This window comes from Anas acuta, chromosome 1 (genome assembly GCF_963932015.1).
Source record: "Anas acuta chromosome 1, bAnaAcu1.1, whole genome shotgun sequence".
Taxonomy (NCBI): domain Eukaryota; kingdom Metazoa; phylum Chordata; class Aves; order Anseriformes; family Anatidae; genus Anas; species Anas acuta.
Window position 1 is genome coordinate 98,026,424 of NC_088979.1, and position 15,729 is coordinate 98,042,152.

The following is a 15,729-nucleotide window of genomic DNA, read 5'->3' on the forward strand; positions in this document are numbered from 1 at the left end:
GCAGGCTTCGTTGGGTTAGAAACTGGCTGGATAGCCGGGCCCAAAGAGTTGTGGTAAATGGAGCCAAGTCCAGTTGGAGGCCAGTCACTAGTGGTGTCCCCCAGGGCTCGGTGCTGGGGCCGGTCCTCTTTAACATCTTCATCAATGATCTGGATGAGGGCATTGAGTGCACCCTCAGTAAGTTTGCAGATGACACCAAGCTAGGTGCGTGTGTCGATCTGCTCGAGGGTAGGAAGGCTCTGCAGGAGGATCTGGATAGGCTGCACCGATGGGCTGAGGTCAACTGTATGAAGTTCAACAAGGCCAAGTGCCGGGTCCTGCACCTGGGGCGCAATAACCCCAAGCAGAGCTACAGGCTGGGAGAGGAATGGTTGGAGAGCTGCCAGGCAGAGAAGGACCTGGGAGTGATGGTGGACAGTCGGCTGAATATGAGCCAGCAGTGTGCTCAGGTGGCCAAGAAGGCCAACGGCATCCTGGCTTGTATCAGAAACAGTGTGACCAGCAGGGCTAGGGAGGTGATCGTCCCCCTGTACTCGGCTCTGGTGAGGCCGCACCTCGAGTACTGTGTTCAGTTTTGGGCCCCTCGCTACAAGAAGGACATCGAGGTGCTTGAGCGGGTCCAAAGAAGGGCGATGAAGCTGGTGAGGGGCCTGGAGAGCAAGTCCTATGAGGAGCGGCTGAAGGAGCTGGGCTTGTTCAGCCTAGAGAAGAGGAGGCTCAGGGGTGACCTTATTGCTCTGTATAAGTACATTAAAGGAGGCTGTAGCGAGGTGGGGGTTGGCCTGTTCTCCCATGTGCCTGGTGACAGGACGAGGGGGAATGGGCTAAAGTTACGCCAGGGGAGTTTTAGGTTAGATGTTAGGAAGAATTTCTTTACTGAAAGGGTTGTTAGGCACTGGAACGGGCTGCCCAGGGAGGTGGTGGAGTCACCATCCCTGGAAGTCTTCAAAAGACGTTTAGATGTAGAACTTAGGGATATGGTTTAGTGGGTACTGTTAGTGTTAGGTTAGAGGTTGGACTCAATGATCTTGAGGTCTCTTCCAACCTAGAGATTCTGTGATTCTGTGATTCTGTGAGTGAGAGAGTAGCTGTGGTAGAGCTCGGCTGCCCACCTGAGTAAAACCACCACAACAATGAAATCATATTTGCTCTCTGCAGTACATTGGCTAATCATCTGGTCCTTGAAACAAGGAACCTGCAGGAAAACAAAGGTGATAGTTATTCTTCTGATAGGTACCAAAGTGTATGCAGGCATCAACCATGACTGAGACCCAATCACTCAAATCTTGCAGAGCCAGGATGAGAAGGAGCTCAGAGGTGGCTAATACACAGAAGTTGAGACTACACCTCAGTATATAATAACATGGGGCAGAGCTCAACAGGAGCACTTCTGGCCTCCCCTCGTTTCGGAACCAGGAGTTTGGCCAAACCAACAGCTCCACTGCTGCCACAGGGAATGTCCAGGCTTTTCTGGAGGTGCTGAGAAGCTGCATGGCTGGTTACATGCTGGAGAACATCTAGAGGACTTGTCTTTCCTCATACTCAGCCTTGCTTCAACAAGAAACATCTTCAGTATGTATAAAAGATATGCTACTAAGTGTTCTTAAGTGATTTCTCTAGAGGTAGTCTAGAGGTAAAGAAGTCTAAACGCTTGCCTTAAGCATGTGACTTTTTCTCTATTAAGTTTCCTCTAGTGCTCTATGTGTGATAATTACTGTTTCTAAACTGCTAATTAAGCTTCTGGAGACAGAAATGCCCAATTATAGTGAGTTTCAAAACACTAGTGCACTGGGAACAAGATTTTCTCCTTGAATTGTGCCTGAAGATTGACATTTCAGGGCTTGTACATAACATCGTTTTATCAATCCCACGTGCTATTCAAAACTGTCTTCCGAAAAATATTTCTGATAAAAAATAAAAAATGATTTTGTCATCATGTATTGGTGAGTTTTGTAAGAAGTATCATCACGGCTAGGGCCTCAGTTCTCATCTTTTGCTGTTCTTTGCTATGAATCTGCCTTCCTTTAAAATCTCCTTCTGAGCACATGAAACGGTTTTTGGTCCCAGAAGGCCCTCACCTTATCCCAGCTGAAGCAGAAGATACTGCCTTGGCATCGTGCTTCCTCTTCTCAGCCTTCTCATAGTTTGTGCTGGGGAGCATTAGAGAGGCTCAAATGCTGACATAAACAAGTGGCAACTACAGAAAGTCCAGAAGCTTGTTATGTGCAAAGCAGTACTGAACTCAAACATGCTATGCGGGTCTATAAGCACTGGGCAATTTTACCCAGCATTTCTGGGTAACAGTGAAATGTGACTTGCTGTGAGATCTATGAATGGGAGGGGGTTACAAGGGAAGGAACCAAGAAATAACTGAAATTTCCTTTTATTCATTTAATTCAGGCTGTTACATAACTAAGGTATACACACTGCAGGGTAGTTAAAAACATAAAAAGTTGTTTCTCTTTGTTGATGATTAGATTCTGGCATATATTAAAAAAAATAGCTGTGTGCTGATAAACAAAACAACTGGCATTCAAGTGATTTGACTTGGTGCTTTGGGGGTTGCTTTTTGTTGCCGCAGTAGAATAGCTAAATCCTTTTAAAAAATGTCATTGTATGTTTTTGTGTCAGCCCTCCCTTCTAAGCTGCCAACAGCAGGAAGCCCTTTATGAGCAGAAACACCTGTGGATTTTTCTCATTTTTGCATGCATACTTCAGTGCTTCCAAGTGCATTCCTTGACTTGTAACTCTTTACACAAGGTCAGCGCTGGCCCTATTGTTTTGTGAGAACATGGGGAAAACATTCTGGCCTCTGGGCCCTGTCGATGGGAACTCTGGCACAGGCCTGATTGCTGCAGCATTTGAACAGTTATCAAAAATCTCTCGTGAAAAACACTCTAGAGAGTACAGCTCCAGCCGGGTCACGGAACAACTCTAACAGTGGACAATGCAGACAGGTTGGCTCGGGGTGGGGGTTGCAGGCTGCCAGCGGTGCTGTACTCTGCTCTGTGCCAGCTCGGCAAGAGCTGTGCTCCCTGGGGGCAGCAGGGGACCTCGCCACGCTTGGAGAGGTCCCATTCTGCTGTTGGAGAGGTCCCATTCTGCTGTCACTCGTGTAGATGGTATCTCGTGTTCACCAGGAGGTGCCATGCTTTGATGCCTCCCTCGCGGTTACAAACAGGGCATGGTTTTAACCCCAGAGGAGAGAGAGGAAGAAATGTAACAGCTCGGAAACTGTGCTTGCTGGAGGAAGAAGGAAAACATGCGCGGCCATCCAAACCCCGTTGGGGGAACGCAGACGAAAGATGCAGCTCCCAGCTCCCAGGCCAGAAGGCAAAACTCTGCAAAATCTTTGGGAAAGGGGCACGCACCCCTGGGACACCCATCGGCGTGCGAAGGGGGACGGGGTGCGGAGCCTCCCCTCAGCACGGGGGGCCGAGGGGCTCCCCCGAAGGAGCTCCCCCGAGCCCTCCTCACACCCCCGACGGCCGCAGGGCCCGGGGCAGACAAAGGCGGGGAAGGGCCAGGGGCCGGGCCGCGACGGGGCGGCCCCGCCGACACACAGACGGCGCCGCCGGCCCTGCCCGGGGGAGGCCCCGGCTCGGCGGGGGGCAGCGGGCCCGGACCGGCCCCGACGGCGCCGCCCGGCCCCGGCCCCGGCCCCGGCCCCGGCCCCGGCCCCGATCCCGATCCCGATCCCGGCCCCGGCCCCGGCCCCTGCCCGCCTCCGCCTCCACGACGGGGCGGGCGGCGGCGGCTCCGCTCCCGCTGCCGGCATGGAGGCAGCGCTGCGGGGCGGGCGGGCCCGGGGGGCGCTGCTGCCCTCCCTCCTCCTCCTCCTCCTCCTGCTCCTCTTCCTCGCAGGTCAGCGGGACGCGGGGCGGCGGGGCTGGGCGCCGCGGGGCGGGCTGGGGTTGAAGGCAAAATCTCCCGGAGGTTTTTTTCTTTGTGTCGCAGGGGCTGCGGTGTGCGGAGGGGGCTGGAGCCCGGCCGGGGGCTGTCGGGGCTGGGGGAGGCGGTGCGGGGCAGGGCAGGAGCCTGGCACTGGCTGTGCCATGCCGTCGTGCACATGCCCTCCTCCAGCATCGCACGGATTTAGGGTGCAGGTGGGCAGCTTCACCCGCGCCTTGGTGCTTGTTCTCACGGGACCAAGCCTGAGCAGGCTCAGGGAGCTGACCTGCTGAACCCCAACCAGCGGGGTTCAGGTGTTGAGCTGCGGGATGGACCAGCAGCACCAGCAGCTCGCCACACGCTCACACGCAGGGGAGCCTCAGAGCAAGGTGGCGGCTTGCAGCTGGGGATGGGGCAGGAGGTGGCCAAGGAAGCAGCTGGGGTGAGGTGGAGTTGCCTGGGCCCGGGCAAACAGGGCCGGTGCGGGTGAGAGTGGGAGTAAAACCCACAGGGAGAGTGGGACCCCCCCAGCAAGGTCTGCTGCCTGGGGAAGAGGAGCCGCAGCTGGTTGGGAATGCAGAAGCATGGTTAGGTGTCCTCGTGTCTAGGTCTCTGCTGTAGCAGCGAGCATCTTCAGGGCTGAGGCTCCATTTGTGGTCATAGGGGCTGCAGGTGAGCCCCTTGCAGTCAAGAAGGAGAGCCCAGAATGAGACGCAAGAAATACGGGACCCGTGTGGGTGCTTTTGCAGGACGGTGCCAGCACGCTGAGGCTGTACTGTAACATTTAGCTAGGGGGACCTGGCGTGGGGCTTCCAAAACACAGAGGAGCAACAGCTGTGCCGCAAACAAGCAATCAATAGCTTCAAAACAGCTCCTCGCTACAATAAAAGGATGTGTTCTTCCATACCTCTCACTTGTAAAGAGCTCCCTTACTGTTATTTTGCTGTTGGAGTTGCTCATCAATCCTGAGGAGCATCGCTGCTGAAGCTGCTCCTGGCCCCTGCTAGGCAGAAGAGCCCTTGGGGCAGCGGGCAGGGCAGTGCTGTGCCGTGCTGGCTGGGGCCCAGCTGCAGCCAGAGCCGGATCTGGAGGTGGCACAGCGCGAGGGCAGCGCTGCCAGCTGGCCAGGGCAGCTCTGAGCTCTGAACCCCGGTGGGCTGCGCCAGGCGGGGGGCCGGGGGGCAGCCAGCTTGCAGACAGCTTCATTCTCCTCTCCCTCTGCCCGACAGCACGGCACGGGAGGCAGCCTGGCCTCGAGTTTTAATCTGGACTCTTTGTTGGAGTGTAAAAAAAGATCATCCACCGTGACTTGACATTTTGAGATGCTCTTTTTTTATTTTAAGTGATTAAATATGAGAAGGAACTGATACAGCCAGCTACAAAGTACCTGTACACAAAGCACCTAAATCTGAACTTCTTACTGAAATTTTGAATGAGTGGGAATTGGCTGCCATTTGGATTACAGGGTCAGGTCAAGCCTCAAGTGAAGTCCTGTGATTGTATAAAACTGGTAGATTGCGTTTTCTTTAAAGCTGTGCTGTACAGATTTTTGTTGTTGCTGCTGTTTGACCGCATGAATGTTATTTTTATTCAGCAGAAGATTGTCTGGCTCAGTGTGATAATGACTGCAAGGCTTACTGCTGTGATGGGACTACTCCCTACTGCTGTTCATATTATGCCTACATTGGGAATGTCCTTTCGTAAGTATATTTGCTCTTCAGAAAAGCTGATGCACTGTGTTCATGGACTTGATGTAAACTCAGGTTGCTGGAAACTACATTTTGGCAAGAAACAGTGGCAGGGTTTGGGTTCTTGGGGTTTTAGTTCTTTTTTTTTTCCTTGCTAGTAACAAATATTGTTATTTCTGTAAAGTCTCACATTGCATACCTTTTTGAACCATGCTTATACCTAAAAAGCTTGCTAAAATTGAGGGTTACATCCTTAGATTATGTACTTTGATAGAGCCTTTTGAAGCAAGCTGTAGAGATACTGAGAACTTTGTTTCAAGCTCTTCAAGTGAAGAGGAACAGAAAGCTTGTTTTTTTTTTGTTTGTTTGTTTTTTTTTTTGTTGAAATGCTTTGTTACAATACCTGAGTCAAGCCACTATTCAAATGACTTGGATTTGAGATTTGGGTACTTTTTTTTTTTTTTCTTTTTACTTACTCGTTTGTTTTCATTAAATGGCATTTTGGCTTTTGGTGGAGTTCATTGAATGGATTCTAGGTGAGGGTAATCTGATCCCTTAATGCTGTGGTACAAGTAGCACCTTTCACAGTGCCTAAAAAAAACCACAGCAGGTGAAGTGGAATGGGTATTTTCTGTCTAGAGAAAAGTATAGAGGTGAGCTGTTGATAAAAACCAGTCTCCAGTTCAAGTGTTAGCTCTTCGATCTCTATCGATGAGGAAGAAGAGAAGCCTGTGCACTAGCAGACTTGACTCCAGGCTCTGGGCTTCATTTAAGTGACAGCCCATAAGTATTACATTTGTGCATGTGGATAAACCTAAACAAAACATAAAATGTTCTGAACACAGAACATTTATGTTCAGAACATAAAATATTCTGAAGGTAGGGCATCTTAAATGGTGTCTTGTCAACCCCATCAAGTAGTTTTCTTAATCTTTAGCATGCAGTCTGTGCTGTGGTTTTGGTTTGTATTCTTGGCTAAAACCAGAGAAGGAAGGTGAGGCGTGTGATATGAACTGCTCCGTGCTTAAGGAGGAGTGAGTGCAAAGGTGGTAGTTGCCTTTTCTAAAAGATTCATCTGTTGCAGGTTTTGTTTTAGCCATGGTACCTGGGGAACGTGGTAGTGTTCCCTTCAGCATATTATATAGCACTTTGAAGGAGTAGGCATAGTGACAGCATTTTAGTACAGAATTGATCCACAGCATTTATAGCAGATCAGAGCAGTTCTTGGTTTAAGGTAAATAAAATGGTGATAGAGCGCCAGAATACTTCATTCCTCTGGGAATAAGAAGGCATGCATTCAAGACAGATTACTGCTGGAGAATGACAAGTGATTTTGCTTTCTTCTCACTTAGGGAATGTCTGCTTTGATTTTTTTTTTTCTTTTCTCGTTCCAAGATTGCTTTCCTATTTAAATGCATGGAAGGAGGTGCTGCTTTTGAATAGCTGATTCCAGCTCATGTGCAGTTAGAAATGATGGACTCAGCAGAATGGGATATTGCATCGTACAGAGGCTTCCCACAGAGCAGCAAAGCAAGTGGGTTTCGTCACCCACTTGCACATGAACATCATTGGCATTGGTCTAGCCTGATGTCAGAGCTGTACTGTGGAAAGGATCGGCCAGGGGATTCTTTAGAGTGGTTGCTGAAATGTTCAAACCACGGCCTTAATACCAGGTTCACACTTGGTCTTTTGTATGCTTATTTAACCAAGGTAAACAGCTATTGAATTAGAGCTGAAATGGGAGTGACACTGGCATGTTGGAAAGGTTTGGGTGTATCTGGATGATTTTGAACACCGAAGTGGCTCTTACAAATACTGTTTGTCGCAGCATGACATGAAGGAGACATTTGATTCTTCTCATTTTTTTATGGTTAAGTACTCCAATTCATAAACTCGAAGACCAGTCAGGAGTCATTATACTCCTCTGACCTGACATTTTGCATGATTGAGCCACACCTTTTTTTCCTCTGAAATCTGTATGGGGTGTACCTTCTACAAACATATGGAATATCATACTGAAAACTTCAGTCATTAATGAGTTCACCGTCTGCCCTGGTAAACTCTTCTGTAGTTCATTTACTGATGTTGCTGGAAAATTTTGTTGGGAAATGAAGGCTGAAATTCCTAATGTCAGCTCTTCCCTTATCTGTGAGTTTGAAATGTGGTCCTAAATAGTCGTCATGACAGCCTTCAACCTTATCGGTAAGCTGGACGTACTCTGTCAGCCTCATATGTAGGATCTGCTTTGTTTTGCTTTGCCTTGCCCAGGGGTCAATTCTTTGGCCTTCCTTTGAGCACCCTCTAGTATTTTCACTTCCTTCTGAAAATGTGTCTATCGAAGCTGAGCACAAGGTTTTGACAGAAGCCTGACTAAGATTATTTTTTTCTATGTCTGAGTATCTAGGTTTGGGTACGTATTTTGAAGCACTTGTCTATAATGATCACCACCAAAGACATAAGTGAACTTAGTGGTTTGTTCCAGGTCTAAGTCCTTAAGTCACTGCCCTCAGAGCATGTCTGCTACTTTAAGCTTACAGATTGTTCTTTGCTAGGGGTTAGCAGCTTTAGTTTTATTACAGAAGAGTGACTTTAGATTGTATCTTCAGCTATGCTCCGTAACAATAACCATCGCTTTTCATTCTTTGGCACTATACTGGTCTTTGTTTCATGTGACAGCATTTTTCCACAAAGTTTCATGTTGCCTCACCCCCAAAGGACAAACCTGTGAAATTACACTGTGAGATCTGTGGACTCTGGAAATCACCACTGGTGACCTTTCTGCTCATGTCTTTCTGTGTGTTGAAATCTTTCAAAGACCTATTTGTAATCCAACAAATGATGTGCCCTGATAGTTCCACATAGCGATATCCTTTCAATATCCTTGTTTGCTTGTATCATCATTCTTGATCTTACTGCCTGCACCAAACACCAAGTGGACTCGATCTGCACGGCTGCTTTTAGAAGTGCCTTTTTACTGCCTGAAGCACTGTTAGTAGTCCTTAGTGTTTTATTGGCTCCTCTGCTTCTTCAGAGGTTCCCTATGCTTCTTCATTTGTTTACCACTCATTTTTCTTCTCTCTCTGTTTTTTATACACTGGCACATCTTTCTGAGGTTTCTGTTCTTTATCTTCTCCAGGATGTTTTTTTCACAAGCATAACTCTCCCTTGCAGTTTTGGAAAAGCCTTTCAGCGTGTGGTAGGTTCCTTTTAAACAGCTCTGTGTTTTGCTTTACGTCTCTCACTGTTCTCTTTCTAGACCCATATGCCAACGACTGTGCAAACAGAATATAAACTCCAGGCAATAATGCACATCCTAATTTTAAAACAGAGTCACTGTGACTAGATCGTGATCGTTGATACTTAGGCAGCTTTTAGCTTTTCAGTGATTAATTAAGTCTCTTCACTCATTAAAATTAGATTCAACTCTGAGATATTCCATGTAGGGTTCTAGAGTTATCTATTTTAAGAAGCCGTCATCTTTTTAGGACACCAGGGAATTTTTTCTTTAGTCAGATGAGGTTTTCAGCAAACATCCTCCAGGCTGTGTGCATCTGTGATTAGCCTGTTTTTCTTTCTGCATATGAAAAACAGATGCAGAGTTATCAGCTCACTCTAGTGTTAGGACTTTGGGGATTTTAAGAGGTGCTCCCATAACACCCTCTTTAGCTGGACCACAGGTATAATCTAAGTATTCAAGGTCTGTGACTGAGTCACTTGTTATCCCATGAGCATCTCTAATGTAAAGTAATGCATCCTTCCTCCTCCTTCTCCCCCTGCTTTTCATGATCCCCTTTCAGAGCAAGTTGTTACAGCATTAATGTTCCAGCTATATTTCCTTTCCCACTACCTTTCGGTATTTACAGCCTGTCATTATTTCCTCTGATGCATGTGCATTTCCTCCTGTTTATCCACTAGGCATCTAGTGCTCAATACTTTGCCCTTCTAAAAATGTTTTTTTCTTGAACAAATTATAGATTTATGTTTGGACTTGTGCTATGTAATGGAGCTGTTTCTGTGCAATGAATGAAAAGATTCAGGGATGCCTGAGTGGTCAAACTGATCCTCCTGCTCAGCTTTTCATTCCTTACCAAACAGTAGAGTGGAGGCACCCTTTCCAGCCAGCCTTCAGCACCATCCCAGCCCTTTGAGGCAAGAAACTCAAATTCCCCTCCTCCTCAGAAGCTAGTTTCTATGCCTGTTGAATCAATGGTGACTGACCTTTTATCAGTTTCCCTGTGTTGTGTCTACTTCTGCAACTTGCTGTCTGGCTGGGGACTGAGAGGACTGCAGTTGTGTTTCCTCTGTGACAGATGCTCCAGGTTTGCCCCCAGCAAAAGTATCTTCATAACCAACCAACGAGCAGCGTTTTGCCTTCTGTTACTCAGAGGATCTGGAGACATCTGGTTACTGCCTTCAGCTCCAGCCTCAAACCCCTGCACTCCTGAGAGGCTCCAAATTTGCATCCATGAGTGTTTCTGCCAGCGCCCTATGTATTTGCTTCTAAGGCCCCAAATTGTCTGGTCCACATGCTTGGCCTAGTGGCTGCTGGGTTTTCTGTGGGCTAATTTCACGCTTAGTTTTCTCCATCACCTTGTGCCTTGTGTTTACAGTGGCCCACATATACCTTTGGAGCCGCAAGGAGGTCCCTGGGAGGAGATGTCAGCAGTTGCATGCTGACAGGACACACTCGGGATGCTGCTTTGCCCTTTCACTCTTGCCAGCAGCCATCAGTCCCAGACTCCAGGTGAACAATGAGGCACAGAGGACAAATAAACCAGCTCTTCTTTCAGATGAATGTTGCTGGGCCAGTTGGTTTATTCGTTGGAAATGAAGGGGCTTGCGCCCAGATTTGGCCCACAGTATTTGTGAAAAGTCACTGCTAAAATATGCAGCCTTAGTGGTTCGTCCATATTTTCCTGTGTAAGGCTTGAAGGGGAATAAGCTGGAATATTAGCTAAAATGGAAGAAAGAAGCTAAGATGCGGTGGTGCTACACTAAGTCACAAAGTACACAAAGTTTCTTGGTAAATGTCTTCACAATGACTTACTCTAAGGGAACTTTTTTAGAAAAAAAAATGGTTCCAAGGACTTCAAAAATAACTGGGGGGAAAATTAAGTAAAAACTTTAGGGAACTGTGATCTCATTACAGGTAGTGGATGGCAATTTGCAAGAGAGTAGGTGGAACAAATCTTACCAGAGATAATGAGGAAGCAGCAGCCTATTCAGTGACTGCTGAAACAGGTGCTATTTACATGAACTTAAATGTATGTTGGAAAGCATGAGTTTTTTGCATGTTTTTTTGTTTTGTTTTAAGTCCGGGAGCTGCACAATGTGGCCAGGAAGGAAGGAAGGCAGACAGAGAGAATGGGAGGAAAAGAGGCAGAGAATATATTTAGCATAAAAGTCACATGCAGGCCTCAGCCTGTAAAACCGAAGAAAAAGACGTGCGTAGTGTATGCCAGTGTGGCATTTGACATGAAGTACATCATAGCCAGTAGCACTACGAGAAGTGCAGATGACCTCAGAGACCCCAGTTTTGTTTGTGGAAGAAAGAATGTCCCTTAAGCTGATTCACTTAATATGGCAGCTTGAGTTGGAGGGTGGGTATGGAAGAGGAGTGCACTGAAGGGCAGAATTAACATTTTAAGAGTTAGGCATAGAGAGATGTAGCCTCCAGGCTTCATAGTGAATAATAAAATAAAATTAAAAAAAAAAAATCAGGAAGCTTGGCGTTTACTGTATATTCCAAATAATTAAAATTAGATATTTTCAGGCATCCCACAGTAAATATGTGAGGCAGCATATGGGTTGGGAATGGTTCTGTGTCTGCACTTCAGCTGCTTGGTACTCTGCTTAAAATAAAACTGGGTTCCTCATTGTCAGTGCAGTGTTCAGAATTTTCCCCGACTGGAGCACTTTTGGACAATATGTAAAACTGCAGTTCACCTGACAATTACCATGGCGTGCCTCTGGCTCTGCGATTTCTGATGCGACGCCGGAAGGAGAGACAAAGGCCTGCTTCAGTAACTATTTTTTCCAATTGGCTTGACTTGTGGCTTCTGGTCAGGAAAGCCTCCCTGAATGAGCACACTGAGTGCAGCCTGAAGTGTGAGGTGACAAGGGCAGAGCCTGAGGACACTTGTGTTGAGCGCTGGGGGCTGGCTGTAAACACGTCATTGGTACGGGCAAGGCTCCAGGACTAAAACTATTTCCCTTTCATTCTGTGTGAGAGGAGGATAGCAGTTCAGCCCTTCAATCCCTGTCTTCAACATCTGCAGTACCTGTGGAAGTGTGCTGTTCATGCTTCAGCTTGGGAAAGCCTCCTCCAGAGAGGCATCCAGCTTGCTCTGTGCAGGGGGTTGATTAACTACAGCTCAGAGAAAGACCTAGGACCACGTTTTCATTGTAAGATCTGCTGGAGAGGGAGCTGATATTTGAAATGTGACCTTTGCTAAGCAGTTGAACTCCCAGTTGTTTTTTGTTCCATGCCTATTGTTCCAGCTCATATCCTTCAGTGGAGAATGTGCGATCAGATTTACGACCAGAGCAGTATCTGCTCCCGACGACGGATGCAGAGGAAACCCTTGTCAGCACCAGAATTAAAACATAGGGCGTCTCTTCTTTAGCCCTTTGTGTTTTTATTTCTGACCCTGTGTTGTGACAAGCAGCTCAAAATGGAAAAAAAAAAAACTATTTTACTTGCCAAACAGAAACTCTCAAAAGATAGCTCCCACTTCAAGTTTCCCACCCCTTTTTCTTTTTTTTTTTCCTTTTTATTTGCACAGGGCATCTGACTAACTGTTTTGAAATGTTTAAGGCCAATGGGACTGGGACTGGATTCTTTTGGCTGTTTGTTTGTTTTCAGAAGTTTTGTTGTTATTTATTTATTTATTATTCAGTAAGTAGCTGTAAGAACTAGAATACCTTTTTAATGAAAACTGGAAGCCTTTGTAAACATGAAAGATCTGCTGTTCATGAGAAAAAAGGATAGCATGGTTGTGTGACGCCCTGAGTTCTTGACATCTCTGTGGATCATCTGTTTTTCATCACTTGGAAGATTGCTAGAATTTGGCCTGCAAATGGATGCATTAAGGTATAAATCACTGAAGTGCTGCCTGTGGCTTACAGAAAACTCACTGGAGGGGGGGAAATAAACATTCTTAAGGAATTCAGTGCAATTAACTTGCCTTTACTGCACTGTTTGCTTTTAAAAGATTTATTCAGTGAAAAGGTGAGATAATTTTGTATTTATCACTTGCAATTGTCTGTTTTGGAAGCTTGTAGGATTTTCCCATAAGGTTTGGTCGTGTAAAAGATGATTCTTTCTTAGCACTTAGTAAAACTGGCATAAAGAACTGGGCCTGGGAATTCTGTTGATCACAAGAACCCTGTCTGTCCTTTGTAAGAATTTTATCTTCTGTCTGTTATTTTGTACCCCTCCCCGTTTTTTTTCCCCTTTTCCAGTATGAGAAAGGTACAGCCCTGAATTTTATATAAAATTGTAACTTTGTTAAGCCATCTGTACATCCAGAGCTTTCAAGATAATTCAGACAGACTGCTAGGCACCAGTTCAGCAACTAGTTAAACGCACATGTAACTTCAAGGCAGTGAGGAGATGCAGTGTATCATTCACCCTGTTGAAATCAATAAACTAATTACTTCAGTGGGGATTTCATACACTGGCTGTAATGGGACGAGTTGTAAGCTCAAGTACCTTGTTGAATCCAGCTGTTAGAAAAAAGACACTTTTCTTTCATTTTTTCCATCACCGTGGTACCTTCCATGCTCTCTGCCACTTCGTGTTCCCTTGCTCCTACTTCAAGTGGAGGGAGGTCAGGAGATACACAGGACAAACCCCACCTCCCTGCACTGCCTCCCTGCATTTCTCAGACACATGCACATGCATGCCTTCCCTACCCTCAGCTGGAGAATTGCTGTTTTATTGGCTAATTCTGAGATTTCACTGAGCTCACAGGATTCTCAGGGGGTTGGCCTGATGAATTTTGTACTGGTTCCTCTGGAGTAAGTAATATCAGACTGACTCAGGGTAGGGTTATTAATGAAGATACTTCTGGGTCAAAAGCTGTGCGAGAGGGCCATTTGATGCTGTGCACACTGTAATTGCAGCCAGTCCAAATAACACCTGTAGCACTGGTTCAATATTTGAACAATATTCTCCTAGAAAGACAAACTCTCCAATCTTACATGTGCCTCTTTAAGGGACAGAAAGAAAGTTTGGAGTATATAAGTGAGTTATTAAAAATTAAAGGAAATGAACTATTAATTCACAGGGCAGCCACAAGTTCCTTTGAGATTTATAACCACCACGTAGATGGAAATTCCACAGTTAATATGATCTTTAGAAATTCAGTGAAGGTTTCTTAATAATTTTTCTCTATTAAAAAAAAAAAAAAAAAAAAAAGTGGTGACATTTACTTTTGGAATATTCCTTTTTTTTTTTTTTTCTTTTTCCTTTAATGATTTATTTTAGTAAAATAAAAGATTTGTCCTGAGTCTTACTCTATATGTGAGTGTTTAGTATGGGATGGCAAGGCAGTAATACCACATGCTGGGCAGGCATGTTCCATCATCCTATCTCCCTCTGTTGGCTCATCCACACAGATAAGAGGTTTTTACTGCTGTCATTAAATGAAGTTATTCCTTTTGCTCTCAAGGGAGGCTTGGTTTAATGCTGAATGTTCCAGCTTCTCTCTCTTTATTGAGGACCATGGTACAGTTTGTGACAAGCACAAGAGGATCTACTGCTATTGTTGAAACATCTGTTCATCAGCCAAGATGCAGAGAACCTTATTTTTGGATACCTTGTGGACTTCCTACACTGCTTTTGAAACATAAAGAGACTGTATAAATTCTGTGTATTTCAGCCCTTCTTACAGTCCATAGTCAAGGTGATCTAATGAAGGCATAATCTGGGTACTGCTGACCTGCAGCTATTTCCAGCTGCTAAGCAGCCCTATGGGCTGCTTTGTGTTAGTAAACTAGGAATAAGATATAAAATGCAGTCCCAAATGCATGTGCCTATGCGATCCCATTAACTGCAGTTTTGATCTGCAATTCCCTAGTACTGCTTGCTCCTATGCTGCTTGTGCATTTGAGTTTTTTGTTTCAGGAGTGGGGTGAGAGAGGACCTGGAGATAAGTAGTGCCCTATCATTCCCTCTCTTCACCACTGGTGCTCCCTGCTCCTCCCCAGTAAAAGGAACAGAATAGATACAGTCGTTTGGGGCACCAGGAAAACAGCTTTGGAGAGCAGTGGGTCCTGCCGTGGAAGGTGAGGGACCAGCTTCACCAGTGGATGTCTTGCATCCAGAAGACAAAGACCCCCAGGAGCAGATTGCAAGCCTGTGGTTAAAGTAACAACAGCTGGGGAGAACAGGAAGGTTGGCAAGGGAGGACAGGGGCTTGCAACTGCTGTCTGTTATGTTTTTTACATTATATAAGTGTTTACATATATTATTTAATTTATAAATTAATTATAATATATATATGTTGTTATATATATATATAATTTTTATATATATTATAGGATCATTTAGGTTGGAAAAGACCTCTAAGAGTATCTGGTCCAACTGCTAACCTAGCACTGCCAAGTCCACCATTAAACCATGTCCCTAAGTTCTACATCTATATATTTTTTGAAGACCTCCAGGGATGGTGACTCAGGTACTTCTGTGTGCACCCTGTTCCTGCTTTCCTGTTTTCCAGCAACACTAAAACTATTTAGAGAAGCTGCTGGCATTACAGTCCTGTTTTGGTGTTTGTGTTGCTGAAGCACAAAATTGGTGGTGCCCATCATCTGTACTCGGCACTCAGAGTTCAAGGCTCTGTGACTTTGGTTGTGATTGAGTGGGGAGAAGGGAGAAACACTGCAGAGCTCATGTTCCCATATCGTGACACCTCTACAACAGACCCCTTGGCGTGGAGCAAATGAGAAACAGAAATACTTTGATAACATACTGAGGAGAATTCAGGGACAGAAGACAAACATTGGAAAGACCCTAAATTAATTACTCACTTAAAAGTAGTGCTTATAATATTATAGCATTTATATGATACATGACAGCAGCTCTTAATTCTGTTTTTTGGATTTTCCTTCAGCAAGTCCCTCGGCTTTAAGGCCTCTCCTCATC

At 45.8% G+C, this 15,729-nt stretch overlaps 1 protein-coding gene across 2 annotated transcripts in view; it reads left to right on the forward strand.

Annotated features, from left to right (window-relative positions):
- The first annotated feature begins 3,581 nt into the window (after positions 1-3,581).
- CYYR1 (cysteine and tyrosine rich 1) overlaps positions 3,582-15,729 on the forward strand; it is a 57,478-nt gene continuing 45,330 nt past the window's right edge. The window contains exons 1-2 of one of the 2 annotated variants that reach the window (XM_068689873.1): positions 3,582-3,864; positions 5,486-5,591. In XM_068689873.1, the coding sequence (XP_068545974.1) occupies positions 3,777-3,864; positions 5,486-5,591 (194 nt within the window). In that variant the 5' untranslated portion in view covers positions 3,582-3,776. The remainder of the gene's footprint in view (positions 3,865-5,485; positions 5,592-15,729) is intronic. The other variant, XM_068689883.1, reaches the window with a different exon arrangement.